The 24,798-nt window shown below is 39.9% G+C and overlaps 1 protein-coding gene across 3 annotated transcripts; it reads right to left on the bottom strand.

Moving 5' to 3' along the window:
* Window positions 1–840: 840 nt before the first annotated feature.
* Window positions 841–23,291, bottom strand: tsc1b (TSC complex subunit 1b). Of its 3 annotated transcripts, XM_087791064.1 has the most exons (22): window positions 23,050–23,290; window positions 20,460–20,682; window positions 20,282–20,385; window positions 19,344–19,496; window positions 19,069–19,213; window positions 18,790–18,944; window positions 18,646–18,719; window positions 18,396–18,574; window positions 17,585–17,703; window positions 17,206–17,365; window positions 16,999–17,120; window positions 16,169–16,262; window positions 15,971–16,084; window positions 10,210–10,846; window positions 8,408–8,451; window positions 6,620–6,786; window positions 5,518–5,700; window positions 5,309–5,419; window positions 4,639–4,761; window positions 3,548–3,735; window positions 3,246–3,419; window positions 841–2,403 (listed from the first exon to the last, which is right to left on the bottom strand). In XM_087791064.1, exons 2-22 carry the CDS (start codon window positions 20,566–20,568, stop codon window positions 1,776–1,778), a joined length of 3,783 nt encoding a protein of 1,260 aa, XP_087647190.1. In that variant the 5' UTR covers window positions 20,569–20,682; window positions 23,050–23,290; the 3' UTR covers window positions 841–1,775. The 3 variants fall into 3 exon arrangements, with proteins under 3 accessions (XP_087647190.1, XP_087647188.1, XP_087647189.1); XM_087791062.1 differs by having other exon boundaries at window positions 15,971–16,262; window positions 23,050–23,291; XM_087791063.1 differs by having other exon boundaries at window positions 15,971–16,262; window positions 23,058–23,291.
* Between the last annotated feature and the right edge of the window lie 1,507 nt (window positions 23,292–24,798).

The following is a 24,798-nucleotide window of genomic DNA, read 5'->3' as shown; positions in this document are numbered from 1 at the left end:
AACTTAAATAAAAACAATAAACACCAGTTAACGTCGAAAAAATACATTCAGGGAAATAAAAACCGATTAAAACAATTTAAATAATGATTAATATCAAAATATATAAGTTTCTGTGGCGAATTTCTCTCTACAACAATAGCTGTTAATAGTTTAACCAAATATGTCAAAGAAGTCACGCTTAAGATAAACTTTATAAAAGATAAGTTATGAAAACGTGTATTGTATTATGGTATTCATAATTCAAGTTATATAAACGGGATACGGGATAAGCTAGTGTGCCAAGCTAATGCTAAGCTAACGTCACACTAGCGTCGTCTTAAAAGAAAAAAAAAAAAATAATTATTTACAGAAAAGTCGACTATTGATTTACAGTAGTTTAAGGTACAACATTAACTTCTTACCTTAAGTTCAAAGTCTTTTAAGATCCGTTTTTCTTTTTTTTAAATGAAGAAACTCATTTTTTCCACATGGACAGAGTTGACATCTTGTGTCTCAATCGATAAATGCAAGTAATGGTGCGACACATGTAATGAATCATTTTAAAAGTATCTTCATACTTACCTATTCCACTCGACTAGTATAAATGTTATCTTACATAAGTCTTACCTCATGATAAAAGTCTAAAATCCAGTATCTTGACACAATTTAGATGGAAATAACTTCTTTTTTTTTTAAGTAATATCGAAAAACATAGTGAAAGTAGTTTCATACCTTAATTTTAAGAAGTACATTAAAAAAAACAAGACAAATACTAGAGTAAGACCATTTCTAAAAACGTTTATCGATTAGAAGTAGCGTCGTTTTTAATCGTTATAAACATCAGCCAACCGCTCACTCGAGTGTAGTGCAAAACATTGAAAGACCACCTTTATTGTTCACAGTTAAACACAAGCCACTGCTGTTTTTAGTCATTTCACCGCCGATCCTCGTCCACAGGGTCCGTTCGCTTTGTGCCAAAAGTACCTTCAGTCCGTTTGCTTCAGTTACTATTGTCGGCGTTTGAAGTGGATTGATGGAACATGCTTTTTTTTTTAGATAGCGAGGCAGAAGGAGATGACAGCAGGAGTTCCAGGTGGACAACAGGATTGAGATTTCTTCGTTTTCTTTTGTAAGTAGAAAATAGGGTCACATCCGTCTTGACTGTCCGTTTAGAGGGGAACTCTTTGACGGTAAATAAAGAATCATCATCTTTAACAACGCTTGGTCCTCGTACTCGATTCAAACAAGTAGGAAAAATGGAGGAAAAGAAGGTATTACTTTGGATGCTACCCCTTGTATTACAGCAGGTACAACACGTCTCATCAACTCCCACCTAAAACACAACAAACTGGAAGAGGGTTTGGTCGGTTTTCTTAAAGCCACAGTGTTTGATTCAGGGGTATTCCTCACAGGATACTGAAACGGCTCATTTTTAAGTCATAATGTGCAGTCAACACAAAAAACACCCCCCCTTATACACACACACACACACACAAACAACACCACTTCTGTGTGCGCTTGCCATTGTGCACAGCAGTCAGGGTGTCTGTAACAAGAATAAGGCAACCCATTTAAAATCCAGATTTTAACATCACATGTATTTTCCATGTGATTCAATACAATCCCATTTCAAATACGCTTGATCGGGCTCAATTCACATGAATCCTTCTGGGGAATGCAGGAAGAAAAAGCACAATCCTGTTGTCCACACATAGGAATGGAACAAGTAACACTGAATTCTGACTTGCTGATATTGCTCTCGATCGTCCAAACTTCAGTCTGTCGCGGCGTGACCTTTAGCTCTGCTCCTGTGGCGTTTCGTTGTAGTCCATGATTTTGAGCTGCTGCTGCCGGGCTCGCCCCGCGTGGACTCGCCCTCTGCCGGCCCCCATCTTCCGACGGGGGCTTTCTTGACTCGAGGCTCGCTGCACGGGCTCGTGGGCATCCTTGGCGGAAGGGCCGGTGGGCAGAGATGCTATGGATGAACTAGCATTCGTTTGAGAATCAGAACCGGGGGGTCGGGGCGCGTCGGCGCACGTCTCAGTCTTCGGGTCGTGAGCGAGGTCGCCCAGGGGGGCCGGCTCTTCTTCGCATTGGCTCTCGCTTTTGTTTCGGAAGAGCTCGCGCGCCCTCATGCCCAGGAAGCTTTTGGTGCTGGGGTAAGAGCCCACGGTGAGCGGGGCGTCCGAGGGGGGCAGGAGGGCTCGCGGGCGGGGGCACGAGAGGGAGGGCTCCACCAGCAGGGGCGGGGCGCTGTCCTGGCTGCCGTTCATGGAGTTGGCTGCAGCCTTCGAAGAATGACTCGCCTTCACTTTGCTCGGGGATAAAGTGCTGCCGTTGTTGCTCCGTAGGGGGTCGTGCGGACCACTGTAGTCCCCCTCCCCGACAGGATGGACTTTACTGGCTCCATCAGGCGCCGACACACTGCGGGGATCAAAAATATTTTCAATCACTTGATCAATACTCGTCAGAAATGTACTAGTGAGAGGCAAAATCCCAGCAGCCAAGTCAATATATGTGGCTCCTTATACGGTTGGTTTAAATTAAACATAACGGCCACGGAACCAAGTCTTACTTATGGTTGCAATAAAATGGTGAACTCCCATGATGCCTTTCTACACACTATTCAATTTATTCATCGCTACAAAACCGTTTGTAAAACATACGTCTAGGTCGCAATGTCAACAGTCATCGACAGCTGTGATTAGTTGGCTGGGCGGCAAAGCATCTCAGGTGCTTTTCAGATCCCCGTTAAATGAGAGGGTTGTTGAAAGGGGTGGCAGTGTTGTAATCAAAAAGTGATTGGAGAGCATAAATAAAAGTTAAACTATTGTTTAAGGAAATAAATGTATAAGGAATGTTTGAAGGAGGACGAAAACAGAGTAAACAATAAAGTAAACTGTTCGTATGTTCGGGTCTGACTAATATTTCACGCTCCTGTATTAAATTTAAGTTGTTCATGATGAAATGAAAGACTTAACAAAAATGTAATACTAATAAATAAACTGCAGATTATTTTTTCTCAAATGTCCCCTTTTTTAATAAAAAAAAAAAAAAGATTTTAGCTTATGCGTGATTCACACCTTGTCCACCGTGGTAAGGAAGGACTTGCTCCCACAACCTTTTTATCTACAGTCACATTGAATCATGAAGTTACTACATCTAAAGTGTGATATGAAGGTGATTTGACCTATCAGACAAACATGTTCTGGACTGCAGCAAATATTTGAACTTCAAGGAGGAAGTTAGATGATTTTTAAACTGACCTGGAGTCAGAAGAAGCGTGTGGGTCAGTTCTGCCCCCTGCTGGGGAGCTGTTGGCATTGCTGGCCGGGGCCTCCATCTCTGCTTTACTGTAAAGCTGCAGGAGTTCCGTCTGCAGCAGCTGAGTGACTCGTCTCTGAGCCTGATACCTGCTGTCCGAGGCCTGCAGCTCCACCCTGGAACAGGGACACATGCTCGGATCAACACGGTCGACTCGTTCACACCTCGGTCCTGCACCACCTGCTCGCTCGTCACACGCTTCACTGCAAACTCTGAACAACGATGAGTGAGAAGCTAGACTCACTTCGCTTGACCCTTGACATCCTCCAGGAACTTCTTCTGCTCGGCGATCAGGTGCTCCTTCTTGGACAGGTGGGTCTCCAGCTCAGCTACCCTCTGCTGTGCAGCCTCCAGTTTCTGGGCCTGCACCAGCAGACTTTGTCTCAGAGAATCCACCTCCTTCCCATACGATGACCGCAGCATCTTTGCCTCCTGTGGAGTTGGGAAATAACACGATAGAAATGTTCCCATCAAAATCGTGAAAGCACGTAAACACCAGGTGACAGATGCTCATATGTTGCCTTGAATGTAGTTGAGAAAATATGTTGGATTAATGCATCTAGTTTGAATTTAAACCTATGAATAAGAAATAAAAACAAATCAAGGCATGATAAAGTCAAATTAACATCATCCATTTTTGCCAAAATATTATATATAAACTACACATGCCATGATGATGACGTGTCAACAACCTTTTCAAAGTGAATTTTATTATTTATCTTTATTTGAACGTTTCCATTTGAACAAAACCTTTGTCCTTTTTTAACTTAATGCTGAACTATTCACATTTAGAGAAAATAGTAACGTTTTAATTCAAACTTCTTGTAATGACATTAAATAAAAAATATGTATTGTCTGACTTTTATGCAATATTTCTTGATGTTTCTAGATTTTAAATACAAATAAATATATAAAAATTAGTTTGTAGTAACTTTGATATCTAAGGTCGGTCAAAATTTACATCAAACTAACTACTAAATAATTCATTGCTAATAAACTTCTGTTGTAATTGTTGTTTTTGGGGTAAGGTCTTAACCAGTTTATCGACAATTGACGATTATTATATTTCGTCTTAAACAGAAACGTTAAAGAAAACGGTTTTACGTTCTCAGTTTGACTATAAACAAGTGGAAAACAAAGAGATAAAAATAAAAAGACAAGTGAATGCAATCTGAATTACATCTTTTAAAAAGTATATCATCACCTGTCACAACTTCTACTACCAGTATTTGACTTAACCCCGAAAAAAACCCAATTAGTGAAGCTCTTTTCACCTCAGTATGGCAACTCTGCATTACTCTAGACGACACACACACACACTTCCTGTTAGCGCACCTTGGTATTATCGGCACCAGCGAGGTGCCGCTCCTGCATGGAGAGCTTATGGGCCTCCCCCAGGAGCAGCAGCTGCTTGTTCAGGAAGCTCATCTGCTGCTGGGTGCTCTCGCTGTTGCTCAGCTGAAGGACACACAAAAACAATGAGGGCAAAACTGCAATTACTAAAACAAAAAACACCTGTCGAAAAGTATTTGACGAATCAATGAACAGAGCTTTGGTTCATTACATCTTCTCAGTGAGGCCACATTGCTCAACGAGAATTGCCAGAGTTCACTTTTAAAGGGGGGGAAACAAAACCAACAGCCAAACCAATGATCCAAAAAAATAGAGCAATGAAGGGCATCACCATGGTTACGCAAAGACAAGACAGGACGATGTGGACACATCCGATAAGTCAAGTTTACACAGGCAACAAATGATTCACCGTTGGATGTGACAAATATTAACAGAGATGTTATCTTCCAAAAATAACAAGATATCATTACAGAGTATGTGGAGTTCAACAATTTTACAGAAGAATTGTTGAAGAAATAAAACACACATTATCCAGACAGACACTACCTTTAAAATTACATGTTTTGCCCCCTTTGGTGATTGAGGTTGACCACACGAGTGTACAAAATAAAAATATCCATATTTTAACAATTTCCCAATATAAGACTCTTACCTTGATAGTCATCTGGTTGAGTAGGTGTCCAGTGTGACAGACTTTGTTATTGGCCCTCTGAAGCTCTGCCTCCAGTTCATCCATCCGCTTCTGACATTCCTGTAATTTGCTCTGGAAAGGGAAAAACAAATTAGCTTCAATGTAAAAAAAAAAAAAAAATTGCTCTGCTTGATCAACTTTAATGCAGAATACAAGTCTGAAAAATAGACCTGGAGCTCTTGGTTTTTGGTGTAGTAGTCGTCTCGGCCCTGCTGCAGTTGACGGATTTGACTGTGCAACCTTGTCACCACCGTCTCCCGGTCATCCCAAAGCTGCTGGTAGCGTTGCTGCTCTACCTGCAGACTGTCCCTCAGAGTAAAGATGTCCACACTCTGCAGATTCAACTGGTCCTTCTGCACTCAAACATCAGCACAAACATACCCGTTAATATTTACAATGAATACACACTTTTAATGATGTTTGTACAGTGGTCACTCGCCATACTGCGTTCACCCAACACGGTATCACTATATCGATAATTATTTGCAATGACAAAGTTTCTCTTCTTTTTTTTTTACTGTGGCTGTGCCTGGATTTTTATCTGCTGTTCAAATACATCATTTGTAACAAAGAATTTAGTGGGAGAAACCCACCATACATAGTGCCAACAAAACAGGGAACTGCCATGTCTTTCTTAACACTGCTCTATTTAGTGACCCATGATAAGTCGCTTAAATAAATTGTGTGTATATGTTGCTGTGTCAAAAGTAATGGCCAGCTGTGATTGGTTGGCTGGGCGGCAAAGCATCACCTGAGCGGTTCAGGTCACCATTACCAAGGGCAGGCGGGCAATTACAGTTCCTTAAGGGCCACATTATATATACTGTGACTGTTGTGAGGGGCAAAGAGTCAGAATATGAGTAAGTAAAAATAAATAAATATTCCAATAAAATATTTGCCAATGAAAGAAAAAAAGTCTTAAACTAAAGAACTAGAAAAAGTTGTATTTAGAGTTACTACAATTATAAATACAAAATAAAATTGTTAACTGTAAGAAGACTTTCTAAATGTTCAATTTTGACCTCATGAGAGCCGCAAAAAAAATATAGTCAAACTTTGCCTTCATTTATAAAGTTAGAGCAAATTATCATGAAATCTTAGAGGGGTGACCAAACTCTTGCACACCGCTGTAACATGGCACTAGTTTTAAGATTGTTACACATGACAAAAAAACGTGATTAGAGACAGATTTTACAGTCGCCCGTCATCACCCAGATGTTAAGAGGTCTTTGGGCAACGAGGAGAAAACTTTGCCTGGCGTCTCGGACTCACCATGGCGTTGTTCTGCTCCTCCAGCGCAGTAGCGTTGATGATGCGTCTGAGGAGGCGTCGGTTGCGGATGGCGTGCTGCTCCCTCTTGTAGCGCTCGTACAGCAGCTGGTTGTGCAGCAGGAGCAGCTGGCTGCGCAGCGTGTGCAGCTCGTCCAGCGGCGCAGAGCCTGAGGAGACGAATGGAATGACAGTCGAATAACATCGAGTATACTTCATGTTAACCAAGTTACTACGGCTGGAGGATAAGCCACTTAGTCCATGTCCAGTACTGCCCAAAGTTCTTTTTAAATGTCAGATAGGCTTCAATATTTTTTCCACGATACCGTATCAATAGCAGTACATTTTTACTAATTTTTTTAAATCATATTTCATTTTTATCGTACTTCTTACTTCTCTTAAATACTTCAATAAAGCGTATACGAAGCGGTTATTTTTTTCTTTTGTTGCAATCAAACTTCTGGACGCTAGATTACGTCCTCCACATCGAAAGCAACAATTAAATCCCACAAGATCCTGACGATGACTGAGGATGAGAGGATACAGTCGACTCCAGCGGCTTTTAAATCTGATGTTTAAACATATTTTGGTTTTCGAAACAAATGAAAACAGTTACGACTTCATCAAGAGTCATGTGGACTGTAAATTCTGCAACACCAGAGTCAAGTACTCGACAATACTACAAATAATAAATATCCTTGTTACTATAGTATCATAACATATAGCAACATATCGTAGTGACAGATTCTTGCCAATACACACATACATATAGATTTATATAGTCTTTTGGTCATTTTTTTTTTTTTAATGATGTCTTGGTTGAAAATCATGAAACCTTACTTTTATAATTCACACTGTATAACACAGTGCAGGTGATTCTAATCACTTTGTTTCAAGAAGATTTGACTTGATTCAATATACCTTTTCTAAGCCGAGTAAATATCCTGATTTTAAGGCTTTGCTTTATCATATCCACCTCATAAATGGTGGAACAGTTCATATTCAATGCCAACGTATACAGTATAATATAGCACAGGTGGCATATTTAAGGCCTCACAGTCATTTATTGTGGCCGGATGGATTGGTGGGTAAAAGACAAAGTAGGTTAATGATAATTTTGATTAAGGATGTCATACCGAGACTTCCAGAAGAGTTAAACTGAAGGGAAGGAATTGGATTAGACCGTTGTAAAAGATAATATAAAAAATCCTGTCAGGCTAATTAACATTTAGTTTCGCCCGCGACTTAAACTGCTAAAAGATTTATGCCCTTGTCTGATTAGGTTTCACACTCCGTTTCTACAGTATTAAGTAATAATTGCAAGGGAAAAAAAAGAAAATAAAGAGTCTTTCATCTACATTGTTGTGTTAAACAGGATCCTCATTTTAATCTACACATCTACACATTTAATCTCCAGTCTACACAGCAGCAGCAGCAGCCCTGTGGAATCGTTCCTAAAACTCGCTCCGAGACTTCAGCAGTCTTGCCAACGAGAATGACTCTCATCAGTCAGAGTTGAATCCCTCTTGGCAACAAGTTTGGAAAATAAAACAACATTTCCATTTTGTGGTCACGGTTGCTGAGGGGGAAAATTCGATTGTAGCGAGGTCGAGAAGTGGACATGTAAATACCTCAAATATTGAATCAACGTCGGAGCTCAACCACTCATCTGTGTCAGGCAACAAACTTCCTGCTCGATACTCGTGACAAATGGGTAATGTTCAGTAAACATCTGCTCGGAATGACGGACCAAGCGCTTAACTCGAGGATCAAGGAATGAACTTGATTTACCTCCAAAGTGCGTCCAGTCAGCCGACTTGCTTGGCAAAGGTAATCTGTGACAAATCAATGGATAAACTCGTTATTTGTTAAGCGACCGCAAATACGCATCAGGTGAAGGTGAAAACATTTGAAAACAGGCACTAGAGTGAATTTCCTATTATTGTTTTAAGCTCATTTTGTTAAGGACATTTCAAATATAATACTTAGGAGTTGAAAGATAAATTACAGTATACAATATTCCCAATCATATGAATGTGTATTAGTAGATTGTGTGTGTATGGAGTTGAAACTGAAACAAAGCAAAAGGTGCATTTAATTAACTCCTTGTATTCCTTTTCAAAACAAGTTACTTTACACCCCTTCAGGTTTAGTTGCACATGTATGTGTAGCCTTTACTGTACATGCCATTTAAAAACTGTCTCATACACACTTTCAATGTCATATGGTGAAATAATTCATGTATTGATTCAAAATTTAATTAATGCATCTCTAGAGGTGGTGTTTTGTATGCTTTTTTGTCTGTTCTCTAAAACAAAAACAAAAAAACAATTGTGTAAGGTATGAATGTAGGAGTTTTATTTCGATTTAGGGAGGTCTTTTCAACCCACCTCCCTTACAGACCGCCTCTCTGAAATAAAACTCTGGTTCACCCAAAAAATGTTCTCAAATTAAACATTGACCAAACCAAGGTCCTCCTCATTGGTACCAAGTCCGACTTATCCAAAACCAAAAGCTTCTCTCTAACCAGTGACAACTGGTCTCATACCCTCCCCCCTAAGTTAAGAGCCTGGGTGTCATCCTGGACAATACACTTCCTTCCAATCCCACATCAATAACATGACCCGGTCTTCTTACTTCCACCTGCGCAGCATCAACCGCCTCCGTCCTTCCCTCACCACTCACACTGCCGCCACATCCTTATCACAGCCTCGTCACTTCCTGTTAAGATTACTGTAACTGCCTTCTCTACGGCCTCCCCCAAAATGTTTACATAAACTTTAACAGGTCCAGAACAAAGCTTTCCGCATCATCACCAGAACCCCCTCCCTCCATCATATCACTCCTTTACTGCAACAGCTCCACTGGCTCCGACACAATCACACATACAATATAAAATCCTCATCTTTACATTCAAAGTCATCCACTATCTCGCCCCCCAATATCTCACTGATCTCCTCCAGCTCCCCAAGATCCTCCTTCTCCATACACCTGTCTGCCCACCCCCCAGCCGGCCTCACCACAATGGGGAGCAGAGCTTTCAGCCGCTCTGCTCCCAGTCTCTAGAACTCACTGCTACCTGAACTTGGAAACATGAACTCATTTAACCATTTTAATTCACATCTCACATTCATTTTATGTAAGGCGACCTTTAGCGCCTTTATTATCATTAGGAACAGATCAATATCCCTTGCTCATGCTCAAAAAAAGGAAAGAAGACACAGAACGACGCACATAGAAATAAAACTCCATATAAAAAATGAAATAAATCACTTTTTTACTGAAGTCAAATTGCCTCATTATAGATGTAATTTTATGTAGTTTTGCAGTTGATGAGTAAGAAGGTTAGAAAGAGGTTTTATTAATTTGATTAATGTTTATTAAAAAAAAAAAGTAGGGTTCCTTGACAGTGGTATGTGCAATCTTGGTGCTTGTGTGAAAATGTAGCCAAATGGATAAAATAACATTTTAGTTAAAAAAGCTCAGATTGTTCAATTTCAAGTATGAATGTCAATGTAAAGTTAAAAACAAAAAAGGGAAGAAATAAACCAGAAAAACATGGGCGATCAGTCTCAGAATAAAAGGTGTCTCACCTCTTGAGGACTTTATCGTGAGCGTCACTCCCTTGCTGGACCAGGCGATCCAGCACCTCCAGCGGCGAAGCAGACGCGACTCCTTCCTCGTCCCCGTCCTCCAGGCCTTCCTCTCGCTGCGACAGTCTCTCCAGTGCGGCTTTGTGCACCAGCTCGGTCGTCTTCATCCCCACAAACAGTGAGGCTCTCCGCGGGAGAGCCAAGTCGAACAGCAGCTCGTAGGGCACCTGTGTCTGGGTCTTATTGCACAGGCTCGGGGAGAACATCCCGTATTTGCCCACCTCTTCATCTGGGACGGAGAGACTCCGTTGGAGGGGGTCGTCGATGGGGGTGAACCCCAACTGCCAGGAATGTTCGAGACTGGTGTTGGCCGAACCCCTGCTGTCTTCCGTTTTGAGCCGTCGCTCGCCTCCGACAGCATTGGCACTTGTAGCGTTCTCCGCTTTGTCGGGAGTTGATACGATGTGGTGAATGTCTCTGCTGGCGGCGGCGGCCTGGAGGTTCAAGGTAGTCTTGTCCAGCACCTGGCAGCCCGTCAACATCTCAGTGGTGTGATAAAAAGGGGAGTCAAAGCCTCGGAGGCCGGACAGCTCCCGTTTCTCCTCTGTGATCTTGAGAAGCTCCTCTGTGATAGCAGCTGGAAAAGATCAATTATAACTACAGGTGTAAGAAAATATTGATACATTTAAATATTGCAATATTTATTTTAACAATACCAAAACATTCATTAAACAACACTGTATCTAATTAAATTAATTTCTTTTTAATTTAGCTTTTTTTGTTTTTAAATTGCATTTTACTTTTATATTAGTTCTTTTATGGTTTGGATTTCAATATAATGTGTTTGAAATAAAATAATAAAAAATTTGATTTAGAATTAACAAATATTTACGGTGTTTGATCATTTTTGTGTTACGATTAAACTTCCTGCCGCTAGATGATCCTCTGCCTCTAAAGCAGTGGTTCTTAACCTGGGTTCGATCGAGCCCTAGGGGTTCGGTGAGTCGGTCTCAGGGGTTCGGCAGAGCCTCCGCCGTGGAGGTTCGGATACACCAGAATTATCGTGTAAATTCGTGATGACGGACCCCGCTTGGCCATCACTGGCTGAAGATGATCATGCTACAGTCCGTGCTGCGGTGAATTTAGTGCGCTCAGTAGTCAATGTGCAACTGTGGTAGTACGTGGTGTGATTTCTTTGTTAATATTTTAATCCATACTAGCTTTGTTGGGAAAAAGAAGAAAGTGGTCGGATGAATATGTACAACATGGATTCACATGTATCACAGAATGTGATGGGAGTGAGTGTACTATCTGCTTGATTTGCAACGCCAAGATGAGCAGCTCTAGTTTCGCACCGGCAAAACTAAAGGAACACTTTAGACGGGGAATACAGAAACATATAATATACATATCTATGTCATATCTATGTCTAAAAAAAAATCATATTTTATTTTTCACTAAAGAGGGGTTTGGTGAATGCGCATATGAAACTGGTTGGGTTCGGTACCTCCAACAAGGTTAAGAACCACTGCTCTAAAGGAACTATGAAATCACAAGAGATCCCAGCGATAACCGAGGATGAGAGGATACAGTTAACTACAGCAGCTTTTAGAGCTGACGTTTGGACATAGTTTGGTTTCCAGACAAATAACTTCGTCAAGGGTCATGTGGTCTTTAAATTCCTTGTCATCTCCTTTATTGTTTTTGCTGTACTCGGTTCCCCTTGGTAAAATCATTCAGAGATTTCCTGAGATTTCTTATCACATTTTTGCTGATGACATCCAGCTCTACTGCTCTTTTGATCCAACTGAGCCCCAGAGGCTGAACAGCTTAGTCAATGGTTTGCTAGAAATCAAACAATGGCTGAGTGAAAACACTTTGCAGCTAAATGTGGACAAAACTGAAACTCTGGTGATTGCTCCTGATGATAAGGTTCCAGGGTTGAGTCAGTACTTGGGTGACTTAGGTCAGTCTGTCAAACTGAGCCTGAGAAACCTGGGTGTTGTATTTGACAAAGACATGTCTCTAGTTCAACACTGTAGAAAACTGACCAGAAACGTTTTCCATCAACTGAGAAAAATCTCTAAATTTAGGAAAATGTTGTCGGAACATGATCTGGAGCTTGTAATCCATGCGTTTGTGTCTTCTTGCCTGGACTTGTCAGTGACGTCATCGGTGCTGAATGTGGGACTTCTTAATGTTCGCTCCATTACTAATAAATCCTTTATTCTTAATGATCTTTTCACAAGAGTAAATTTGGATTTATTATGTCTTTCTGAGGCAGAGAGAGGAAGAGTTTATTCATCTGAACGAACTCTGTCCAGTAGGGAGCGCTGTTCTGGGGAAGCCTCGCCTCTCTGGTCGTGGGGGAGGTCTTGCTACTGTTTTTAGGGAGAGTTGTTCTTGCAAAGTGATTCAGACACAAGAATTCACTTCTTTTGAATCTCAGATGATCTTGGTTGGTTCTACAAGACCTTTCTATTGTGTGTCAATCTACCGCCCGCCTGGTCCTGCGGCGATGTTCTTGAAAGACTTTAGTGACTTCTTATCTTCCATTATTCAAATGGAATCTGTTCTTATTCTTGGAGACTTTAATCTTCATGTTGATGACGTCACATCTTGTTCTGCTAAAGAACTTTTAACTTTAACTGAAGCCTTTAATTTTGAGCAACATGTTTCTGAACCCACTCATCAAAAAGGCCACATTTTAGACTTAGTTTTTACTCTTTGCCTGGCCATTTCTAATGTATCTGTACATGATGTCCATCTGAGTGATCATTCTCTTGTCTTGTTTAACCTGGACTTCATCCCTGAACCTAAGCCTTTGAAAGTTAGGTCTCAGAGGCGTGTCATCTCAGCCGATACTGCAGACAGTTTTCCTGCTATGTTTGACGCTCTTTCCTTTGATAACTGCCCAGACGTGGACAGTTTGATTCACTGTTTCACTGGTCATTGTGTTGAAATACTGGATCAAGTGGCACCTGTTAAATCGAACTTGAAAATTCAGAAAAAACGGTGCCCTTGGACAAATGAAGATCTCCTGAGTCTGAAGAGACTTTGTCGAAAGACTGAGCGTCTCTGGAAGTCCACTAAACTTGAGGTGCACAGACTTCACCTCAGGGATCTGTTGACTTCTTACAATGAGATGGTAGAAACTGCTAGATCTGATTACATCAGAAAACTGGTAGCAGCAAATAGGAAAAACCCCAAAGTTTTGTTTGACACGATTAATTCTCTTGTGTCTCCTGCTCCTCAAATCACGCCTGTCTTCTGTGAAGCTGACAGCAATGCATTGTTGAGATTTTTCATTGACAAAATTAAATTGATCAAAGAGAAAATCTCTCCCCCCTTGTTGGGAACCCCTACTGTCTCTGAGCCCATCTCCTCCTCTTGGTCATCCTTCACTGCTGTATCTTTGGGTGATATTTCAGCACTAGTGAACAAGATGAAACCCTCCTCTTGCTCAGATGACGTCCTTCCTTGTAGGCTTTTTATCAAAGTATTTGATATAATTGGCCCCTGGGTTACCAATATGGTGAACCTCTCCCTTTCCACAGGGGTTTTTCCCAATGCATTTAAACATGCCATTGTGGAGCCTCTGCTCAAAAAACCAGGCTTAGACCCGACTGACCTCAGTAATTTCAGGCCTATTTCTAAGCTCCCTTTCTTGTCCAAGATCTTGGAGAAGGTGGTGTCTGAGCAGCTGTCTTTATTCCTGGATCAGAGCGTCATTCATGAGAAGTTTCAGTCTGGCTTCCGTAAACATCACTCTACGGAGACAGCTTTATTGAAAGTGTCCAGTGACATCATGATGTCGGCTGACTCGAGTAAATTCACTGTTCTGGTGCTCTTGGATCTGTCCTCAGCCTTTGACACAGTTGATCACCAGATCCTGCTGAGAAGACTAAGGGATGAAGTGGGACTGTCTGGGTCTGTGTTAGAATGGTTCTCATCTTACCTTTCTGGGCGCAGTTTTAGTGTATCTTCCAATCAAATGAGGTCTGAATCAGCAGATCTGTTGTGTGGAGTCCCTCAAGGTTCTGTTCTGGGTCCTTACTTGTTTTTGCTGTACTTGATTCCCCTCGGTAAAATCGTTCAGAGATTTCCAGATGTTTCTTATCACATTTTTGCTGATGACATCCAGCTCTACTGCTCTTTTGACCCAACTGAGCCCCAAAGGCTGAACAGCTTAGTCAATTGTTTGCTAGAAATCAAACAATGGCCGAGTGAAAACACAGCTAAATGTGGACAAAACTGAAACTCTGGTGATTGCTCCTGATGAAGATTCCAGGGTTGAGTCAGTACTTGGGTGACTTAGGTCAGTCTGTCAAACTGAGCCTGAGAAACCTGGGTGTTTTATTTGATAAAGACATGTCTCTTGTTCGACACTGCAGAAAACTGACCAGAAACTGAGAAAAATCTCTAAACTTAGGAAAATGTTGTCAGAACATGATCTGGAGCTTGTAATCCATGCGTTTGTTTCTTCTCGTCTGGACTATTGTAACAGTTTGTTTTCATGTCTTAACAAGAAGGAGCTGTCTCGCCTGCAGTTGATTCAGAACTCTGCAGCGAGAATTCTGACCCGCTCAAGTAGGAGAACTCACATTTCTCCGATCCTTAAAACTCTTCACTGGCTTCCAGTTTCTTTCAGGATCAACTTTAAAATTCTGGTTCTTACTTTCAGAGCTATTCATGGTCAGGCTCCTCCTTACATCACTGATCTGATCCAGCCTTACACCCCAGCTCGGGCTCTGGGGATCAGAATCTACTTATGGTTCCACGCACACGGCTCAGGACCAGAGGAGAGAAATCTTTTCAGGCTGTTGCTCCTAAGCTTTGGAACGATCTTCCTCTCTCTTTGCGCTTGATGGAGTCTACTGACTCCTTTAAGAAACACCTTAAGACGTTTCTATTTGTTCAGGCTTTTCCTTGAATTTCTCGAACTCCTGTGTTGTTCTCAGTATTATCTTGATCTTTAAAGTATGTACTTTTTTGAGTATTGTTTTGATTGTCTAAGCGCTTTGTGACCCTGGTCTCAAAAAGCGCTATATAAATAAATATTACTTACTTACTTACTTACTATTGTAACGGTTTGTTTTCATGTTTAAAAAAGAAGGATCTGTCTCGCCTGCAGTTGATTCAGAACTCTGCAGCAATAATTCTGACCTGCTCAAGTAGAAGAACTCACATTTCTCCGATCCTTAAAACTTTCACTGGCTTCCAGTTTCTTTCAGGATCAAGATTAAAATTCTGGTTCTTACTTTCAGATCTATTCATGGTCAGACTCCTCCTTACATCAGTGATCTGATCCAGACTTACACCCCAGCTCGGGCTCTGAGGTCTGTGGATCAGAATCCACTGATGGTACTCGCACACGGTTTAGGACCAGAGGAGAGAAATCCTTCCAGGCTGTTGCTCCTAAGCTTTGGAATGATCTTCCTCTCTCTTTGCGCTTGATGAAGACTACTGAATCCTTCAAGAAACATCTTAAGACATTTTTATTTGTTCAGGCTTTTCCTTGATTTCCTGGAACTCCTGTGTTGTGTTAGTGAATATTGTTTTGATTGTTTAAGCGCTTTGTGACCCTGGCCTGGAAAAGCGCTATATAAATACAAATTACTTAATCTGTGGCAATTATATATGTATATTAAATTGCATCATTGACCCTGTATCATCTTGCCAATACACGCTCTAAAATATAACCTACATTTGCATTTGCAATAAAGCATTAAGAGGAAATTAAGTATTTCCAAACACTTACCCTCTTCCTTCTCCTTCTCTGTTCGCAGTTGCAGATCCAACTCTTGTTTCTTCATAAAGACCGACAGCTCAGTCAAAGTCATAGAAACATTCTCAGCTGTTCCCAGGTCTGATTCTGGAAGAGAGTTGTCCAAAGTGTGAACACAACAAGCACAATATGACGTTATTAAAAAAAAAAAGAAGAGATAAATCCAGTCACCTTTGTTTGCTGCTCCGTCTGCACTTTTCTCTGTGTCCTTCACCGGCTCTTGTCTTACCAGCGCTGGTTTGCTACTTTCTCCTTGCCTCCGATCCTAATGATGCCAGAAAAATAATGAACAATTTAATACACGTTTTATATGTGGGTTAAACCTGGGAAAATGGGTTATGTAGATACATTTTTTAGTTGTTTTTTTTTCTCCTGAAAACCATGCTAGAGCCATTCACTTTTTCATTTGCATTTTAGTCCTTCAGGTTGTCCTGCTGTTATCATTTAACTTCACATCTGCTTGATGTCAAAAGTTGTACCAATTGAGCAACACCTTCATCTTTATTGCTACAATTGGACTTTAAATATGTATTTACGACACTCCAGTCTGAAATACACATGGCCAAGGGCCATATCTGATAACAGAGTAATTTAATTTGGCCTGCAAGATGGTTGGATTAAAACAAAAACAGATTTATTTTAATATTCATATTTTTACTATAAATACGTCAGTGTTTAAGACAGTAAAAGCAACGAGAGATTTTTTAAGTCAACAATTCAAAAGAGACTTCCAATAAAAGCAAAACTGACATCAATGGAAAGAAATATGATGGAAGAACAAACTCGAGATAATTAGGAAGATTCACTACATCACAATTATTCTCACATTTCCCATCACAGTTTGGCAATTACATATATTTCGAAACCTTCAGACTGATCAGGCATTTTGGCCACTTGTGTGATCGACGCCCCTTCTCTCAATCTTACATTCCATTTTAAATCATGTGAAAAAAAAATTACATTTGCTGACTGTGCAAAGAGTGAGAAGAGAGAGAACATACTTTTCTGGGTGGGCTGGACTGGACTGTGCTGGCTGGCAAGGAGATTATGGGAAAGTCCTCCGACAGAGTGGGAGGTGGGGAGGAGGTGGCTGGAGTGCTAGAGGCCGGCGTTCCTTTCCCCCCTACTCGCATGGAAAACGAGGAAAATGAAATCAAAAAAATGTGGCTGAATTTATCAGTAAAGTTAATATATGGATTTAATCTCACCAGAAGTGCAATGGAAGCGACTGGGAAGGTGAGAGGCACTGTGCTCCAGGTTGGGTGACATGCCTCTGGATGAGGGGGGTGTTGCCATGCCACATAATGAGGAAGGGCTCCACAACGGATCTTTAATCCCACTAGTAGAGGTGATTTCACCAGTGGAATTCTAAAAAAACGAAAAAAAAACAGCATTTAAATAAATAAGCAGATTTCATGTTGACAACCTGAGGGTTACTCAAATAGCTCATCGTTTTTATAAGCCAACGATATTTGACATTATTTATTTAGTGTCAACAACATTTTGTAGTAAAATCAAGCCTGATTCATGATTCAAAGGTGTGAAGATCAACTCGACAAGCATGGAGAATGTAATGGATGATCGTACCTGATGTCTGGAGTTCTGTGGGCTGCGGTACGAGTGCTGTGTCCCTGAGAAGGGGGGCAAGGACAGCGGTGGGGGAAGAGGCTGCCGGGGAGTCGAGAACGGGGTCGAAGAAGAGCTTCCTGTTGTCGAGAAGACAAACGGTCTGATCAATGTCGCTGCTCCTGGGAATGAGAGTGCGTGTCCCCCAAAGCTTGTCCCAACCAGGCAAAAGTATTTTTAAACCAGAATGTTAATTGTAATTTCATTTAAAACAAAACACAACATCGCATGCATTTTCTATACCACAAAAACATTCCACGATTATGGTACGAGGTACAGGTTTCAGTTAGATATTGGATGGTTTAATGGACCCGTCTGAGTCAACGTACACCTCATACTTTTGAGTCACATAAAGACATATTTTAGGACCCGAGTTAGGAATTATTCCGTCTACTATGGGAGTATACCAGTGCCATCAGAATAGTGAATGGTTGAAATAAAAATATTTTATGACTTTTATTAATATTTTTTCAATAATTTAACTCTAAAATAATTTGTATATTGAAAGGTTGCATTTGTAGGTTGTCTTTTTTTTTATATATATATATCATTTAGAATTAATGGAATTACAATATCAGACTGTTTAAAAAAAAAAAAATCTAAATATTTAATTCTAATCTATTTTTAAAACAAATGCAACGCAAAAAACTATTGGATTAAATGATTAATAAAACAAATGAAATGATTCCGTTGCTTCTGCAATGCTGTTCTAAATTAGAACTAACACATGGATAATATAAGTTGAAAGCTTTACAAAAAATAAAATACTGACCATAGCTGCTGTGCAGTTCCGTGTAGGGGCTGGAGGTGCAGTCTTGAGGTCGCAGCTGGACTTGTGGGTAAAGGTTGTCAGGCATATTGGCATATCCCTCCTCACAAGAGGCCTCCTTTGGGTCTAGAGACACTTTGGCACATTCAATGACGATATCGTGGATTTCATATCTTTTCCATCTAAAACGAACAAAGAGGAGTCAAGAAGAGCAGGAACTGTGCGTCTCAAGGGCATGCAGGATCTGGCTTACCTTGTGGGGTCAAGTTCATGATCCTTGGTCCCCGTCACCAGCTCAGGGTGTATACGGACGTGTTCTAGCATTGGCTGCATGGAAGGTTTGCAATGTTATGGCATTGAAACGTTTGGGATTTCAAAGTTAAATGCAGCAATTTACCTTCACCACCTCCTCAAAGGTCTCCATGTTCTCCTTCATGCTGTAATGCGAGCGCAAGTACGACACAAAGTTGCACGGGTACATGCCGTAGAGGCGGTGGAAGAGGGAGTAGACGCTGGCATGCAGGTGGATCAGGTACACTTCGGAAACGTGACCTGGTTCGGCGCGAGAAAAAAAGTGTCAATGCAAATAAACGGACAAGATCAACTTTCAAATGCAAATACATCCACTGACCATCGGAGAAGTTAAAATTGTTCTGGTTATAATCGTTATTCCTACCAGGATTTTTGAGGTTCCAAGATGCCAAACGACCGAATATGTCAAAATACTCCCATAGGTGTTGTTTCCCAGCTTGCGGGATGATTGGCAGCAGAGTGATCAGCACCAGCACGCCAGTTATCAGCACCACCACATCTGTATCAGTCTGCCAGGACACAAGAGAATGTAAAGGTAATTCAACACGGATTTACTGACAAATAAACAAAACAAAAAGTAAGAACCATCCAGGTGTGAGACAATTGAATTGCTCCACAATGATAAAGGAGATCGTTTACCTTTAAGCATTTCAGCAGTGACAGCAGAAGAGGATAGCGAGCGATCTTGTGGATCCAGGACGGCTGCTTGCGGATGACGTGGCCGAGCAGGGTGAGGGTGGGCAGCCGACACGCCTGTTTGCTCATACAGTCGTTCATCTTGTCCAGAAGGTGCTGCATTTAAGACAAATTGTTCAGGCGTTTTAAAATGTTTAAATCACATAAATATTTAGCAGCATTGTTCTTGACTGTCACTATGATAAATGGACAATAAATGTACTTGATATGCACGTCTGCAATCTTCAGGAAGGTGCTTCTTCTTAATGTAACAAAGAGAACTTCAAATATTGCAATTCGCTGCTTCACTGGATGACTAAGCATTTGCTAAAAGTGAAATCTATAACTGAAATCCATTATAAAATTCAGCAAATATTAACTAAATATTTTTTCAGTTATGTTATTAAAAACCAAATATATCATAAGATGATCCACCCATTATTTTTTTACTTTTCATTTGCTCTACTAATAATGTCCCAGATAATTTGATCAGGAATCACTTGTTTAATGTATAATAACGTTATAATAAATATGTAATCAAAGATCTACATAATATCATTAGCATAAACAAACATTGGATTTTATGGTCATTATCTGATTTACAAAATCCAGAAAGTTAAGGCTAAATATCTCAGCTAAAGCATCGATGCAACTTGGTAGAGTGTGAACTTAAATCCTCATAAAGTATATACATGTTACATTTTTCCATTAAATGTATTTCACCTGCTACATCTTGATTTTTATCTGTACAGAAATACAATAAATATTTACTATCCTGATATAAGAAAAGTGTTGCAGAAAAATCTGCTGAGTCACTCTGAATATCACTTAAACATGTCGACAATAATTTTAAATTATCCTTTTCATTCATGTCAATAAGGAAAATGATGCGAGATGATTACCTTGTCATGTGGTTCTCTTACTGAGCACAGGATATGCATGGCCTGGGCAGAATTGGTTTCTAAAAAATAGTCCACCAGCCCGTTCAGCAGCATCGAGCCTCGCTCTAGCAACACAGGGGAAGATTACGAAATGGCACCAATTTGAAATGCATTTGCAAAGCTTCCATGTGGCCCCTACCAGTGCTGAGATGCTCGTTGATAAGGCCCCGGATCTCATCCAGCTGCTGGAGGTCAGAGGTTTCCAAGAGAGGGAGGAGTTCCCCCATGCTGGGCTGCTCTCTGGCCATGGTGGAAGTGCTGGAGGTGGAGGCAGCGTCTCCTGTCACAAGCTCTTACTGTGCTGTACCTTCCCTGCCTGGAGGACTCCTGGGGCCACCCACCAATAAGGTCTCCAGGCACCCCTTCATCCCACAACCAGAATAGACACAAGACAGAGACAAATTAGAGGGACAACCAAAAAAAAGGGATGAACTGCTCTGCCTTTTAAAGTTACAGATCAAAATGACGCAAACGATCATTAAAAGTTAAACCACATTTTATAAAAGATTACTCTTAACAATGACGTATTGCACATTTGTATTTGTTCAAAAGAATCTCTAAAATTAACAATGTGGTCAAAGAGAGATTCCCCTTAAGCAATGCAGAATTTCCTTAGAAAGACTAATCATCCTGGTTTGGATTCTTGCTTAAATTCCGAGAAACTGACATTTAAAAAAAATGTGTTGCTCACTCTCGATCTAGTACGGCTCAGCATACGCCTTTTTTCAAAACAAAACGTACTTAGATATGAAACATAATGGATGTTTTTTCAATAGATGGCAAACCAATATTTTATTTGATCCATTGTGCATGTACATTTAATTTAAGGTCTATTTCTACTGAAATACAAATTCATTAAAGACAGTTAACAAACATTTTAAATAAAGAAAAAGTTAGGCATCTTTTTTAGATTTAAATAAGATCGGCAACAAAGAAAAGATATGCACCCCCATAACTCTAAAAACAGATATTTTGTTTTGGGAGTCAAAGTCCGTTACAGAGGAAGAGTCAGAGTCGTGTGATCTCATGCAGCTCGGGAACGCACAGGACACAATGAAGCTTTTAGCAGCTCTGCTGATTTCATTTACACACACTAATCAAATTTGTGCTTGGTTATGTTGTTGCCACAACCTCAAGCCCTCCGCATCTATTTTATGAGCTGCTTTTTTCATTGTTGGTTAACCAGAAATAAAAAAAACCCATCAATTTTCAGGCACATTATTTGAAATTAAACAGTCAATTTGATTTATCATAACTGTACATAATATTGTGTTGAACGTTTAGTTCAAGGCTCACCCACGAAGGGCCCTCAAACACTGAAGAAGTAGCACTTAATGATGCATTTGAGCACTTGATGGTTCCGTGCACACCCTTCTGGACCAGAGGAGAGAAATCCTTCCAGGCTGTTGCTCCTAAGCTTTGGAACGATCTTCCTCTCCCTCTGTGTTTGATGATCTACTGACTCCTTCAAGAAACATCTGAAGACATTTTTATTTGTGCAGCCTTTTTCTTAATTTTCTGGGACTCCTGTGTTTTGTCTTATGTGTCTTGGCCTTTTAAACGATATATTATAATAGTGTTTTGTTTTTGATTGTTAAAGCACTTTTTGACCCTGATCTAGAAAGACTCCTTTACAAATAAACATTACTTACTTACTGACTAAGTTTGATTTTGTGTTGCCTTTTCTGTTGCCCCATCAGAAATTATAGAAAAATAAAAAATCTGATTATTGCATGATGACTTGCTTTTTTGTATTGCCTAAAATACCCAAAAAACATCTCCAGAGGGTCCATCTATCCATCCATCCTTCTAATGTATCTTCCATAATACTATATATTAAGTCATTTCAGAAGTGTGTAACAAACTGATGGCAGGCCCTCGGGTCACACAGTGCCATAGGAGTAGCGAGGTTGGCGAGCCCTGGTCTAGCTTGCTAACTAGTGTTTTAAAATAAACATCTGTAATTTCACAAGGTCAATGGAATAGAGGTCCTCAGAGAACACACTCTTCAATCATATTATTCAACATTTTATGTGTTTTTAAGCATCTCTGCAACAATATTTAGACACAGCATCAGAAACGTTTCATTAGAAATGTTGTTAAAACAACATAGTATTTTTTTTAAGGAAGGTTTAGTTGGAAATAGTTGTTCATTTTTAGTGTATAGAGAAATGCAGGGGCCCAAATATTTGATGCGAGTACAATTAAATCAGTTTAGGTTGACTATCATTATCAATAATGTAAGTCGTCAATAAAATACATATTTTTTTCTCTATATAGAATTCAAATAATGTGAGAGCTGGTGAAGCAAATGGAAGTTGTCACCAGCAGCAGAGATTTAAACGAATAGAAAATTAAACAGCAAAAATGGGAGAAAAACAACACGTACATCGTTTGGCAATATTTGGTGTGTAACCAACATTGGTGATACACACAGGGTTGCAAGTGACATTTGACGTGCACATGCTTCAAGGCGTCGACATGTTTGTGTCTTGTTTTCATTTGGTTGTTTGTGTCAAAAACTACATCCATCACTGACTCTCATGAAAACTAGTCCCTCCGCCAGGAGCTAACACTCCACTGCTAACGCTCGCCCGAAATCCAAGCTCACCTCGCCACCGGGTTTCAGTGACACTAAAGCGGATCAGAAAACGGGTCTTTGGATCGAGGACGGGCACGGATGCAAGTTTTTACCCCGATAAAAACGCGTTAAATATTCACAATCGTACCTGTTTACCTGCTAGAGTCGCTGCACTCCACAGGACGCTGCCATCTTGGACACCTCACAGCCCATCCCAGCGCAGTCAGCCTCCGCGGTTGGGCTGCATAGATAAAAACTAATCCCTCAAGTTCAGCACCGCGCAGGTCCCAAGAGTATCTCCTTCTGCCAATCGACAGAAAATAACATCCATGTTAAGTCAAAGAACAACTTGAGCTGAAAATGAATTTTAAAAGATGCTCAACGCCTTCCTTCACGAGGCAGCTAAAATATTGTTTGTGCCATTTATTCATGGCGGAAGGAGGAGGATAGTGTGATGCGGTTTCGCGTGACCCACATGTAGACAGCGCATGCGCACTCGTCGGAGAAAAAAAACTTACGGGATAAAAAGGGTGTAATTATTATAGTTGTTATAATTATTATTATAATTATTATAATAATAATTATTATTATTATTATAAGTGTGCTTCCTTCTGCCAGGACAATGTTAACCAGCTCTAAGGATTTTTTTTTTTTTGGGGGGGGGGGGCATTACAGAATTTAAAAAATGAAATAATATAAATGAACCAAAAAAGAGATTAATAAAATACGATACATTCAAATAAAACGGCAGATATTAACATTAAATAGCATTTAAATTAGTAATAAATTACAAAAGTAAAAGTCATTACATTTAATTAAATAGTATTCATGATTAAATGTTCAAATCACGTTTATTTAAGTGGGATAAAGTCATACAAGAACAATGTGAAATACTAGTGGAAGAGATGCATGAACGCTGAAATCAGGGTTATTCTACCAAATATTGATTTCTGAACTCTTCGCAACTAGATGTACAATAAGAATCTGAATCAGAAACTTTTATTGTTGTAAACACAACATTGGATTTTGTTAGTGGTGTCAGTGCAGAATAAAAGACTGAAATAATAAGCATTCGTTTTTGTATTATTTTAAAATAAACATGATCTTCTTATCCTGGTATTATTTGAAGTCTAAAGACATTGAATCTTTTTTTTTGATTTTGAACATTTGTCAGTTTTTCTGCAAATAAATAAGGTATGGTAAGGTAAAACTTTACTGATCCCTCAAATGCTCCAGATGACTATATTTTTATTTTTGAAATATTGTCAGTAGTTTATAGAATAAAGTTATTAAAATCACATTGATATTAATCAACGGTTCAGAAATCTTTCCAGGCTGTTGCTCCTAAGCTTTGGAACGATCTTCCTCTCTCTTTGCGCTTGATGGATCTACTGACTCCTTTAAGAAACATCTTAAGTCATTCTTATTTCTGCAGGCTTTTCCTTGATTTTCTGCAACTCCTGTGTTGTTCTCGGTGTTATCTTGACCTTTTAAGTATATATTTTATTGAGTATTGTTTTTGATTGTATACTCGCTTTGTGACCCTGGTCTGGAAAAGCGCTCTATAAATATAAATTACTAACTCACAATCTTTTTATTCAAACACGTATCTAAAAGTAGTGAAAAATGTCTATAAATGTATTATGTGTTATCTTGTTTCATTCTTATATTTTTTACTGCCACCACCAAAAAAGGTCTATGTTGTGTTTATAACACTGCCAATAAAAGTTTCTGATTTAATGTATATAAATAGAATCAGAAACTTCCTTTGTATTTCACCATCCTTTGCATTTTCCACGTACTTTAATCCTTTGCTGACCTCCCCCATTGTGATGAAATAGTTCCAATATGTTGCGGAATTATTTTATTCTTCTCTTTATTTCATTTGATTTAATAG

Source organism: Callionymus lyra, chromosome 5 (assembly GCF_982586985.1).
Source record: "Callionymus lyra chromosome 5, fCalLyr1.hap1.1, whole genome shotgun sequence".
NCBI lineage: Eukaryota > Metazoa > Chordata > Actinopteri > Syngnathiformes > Callionymidae > Callionymus > Callionymus lyra.
The sequence above is the reverse complement of the archived record's forward strand: the minus strand, read 5'-3'. Positions and strand labels throughout refer to the sequence as shown.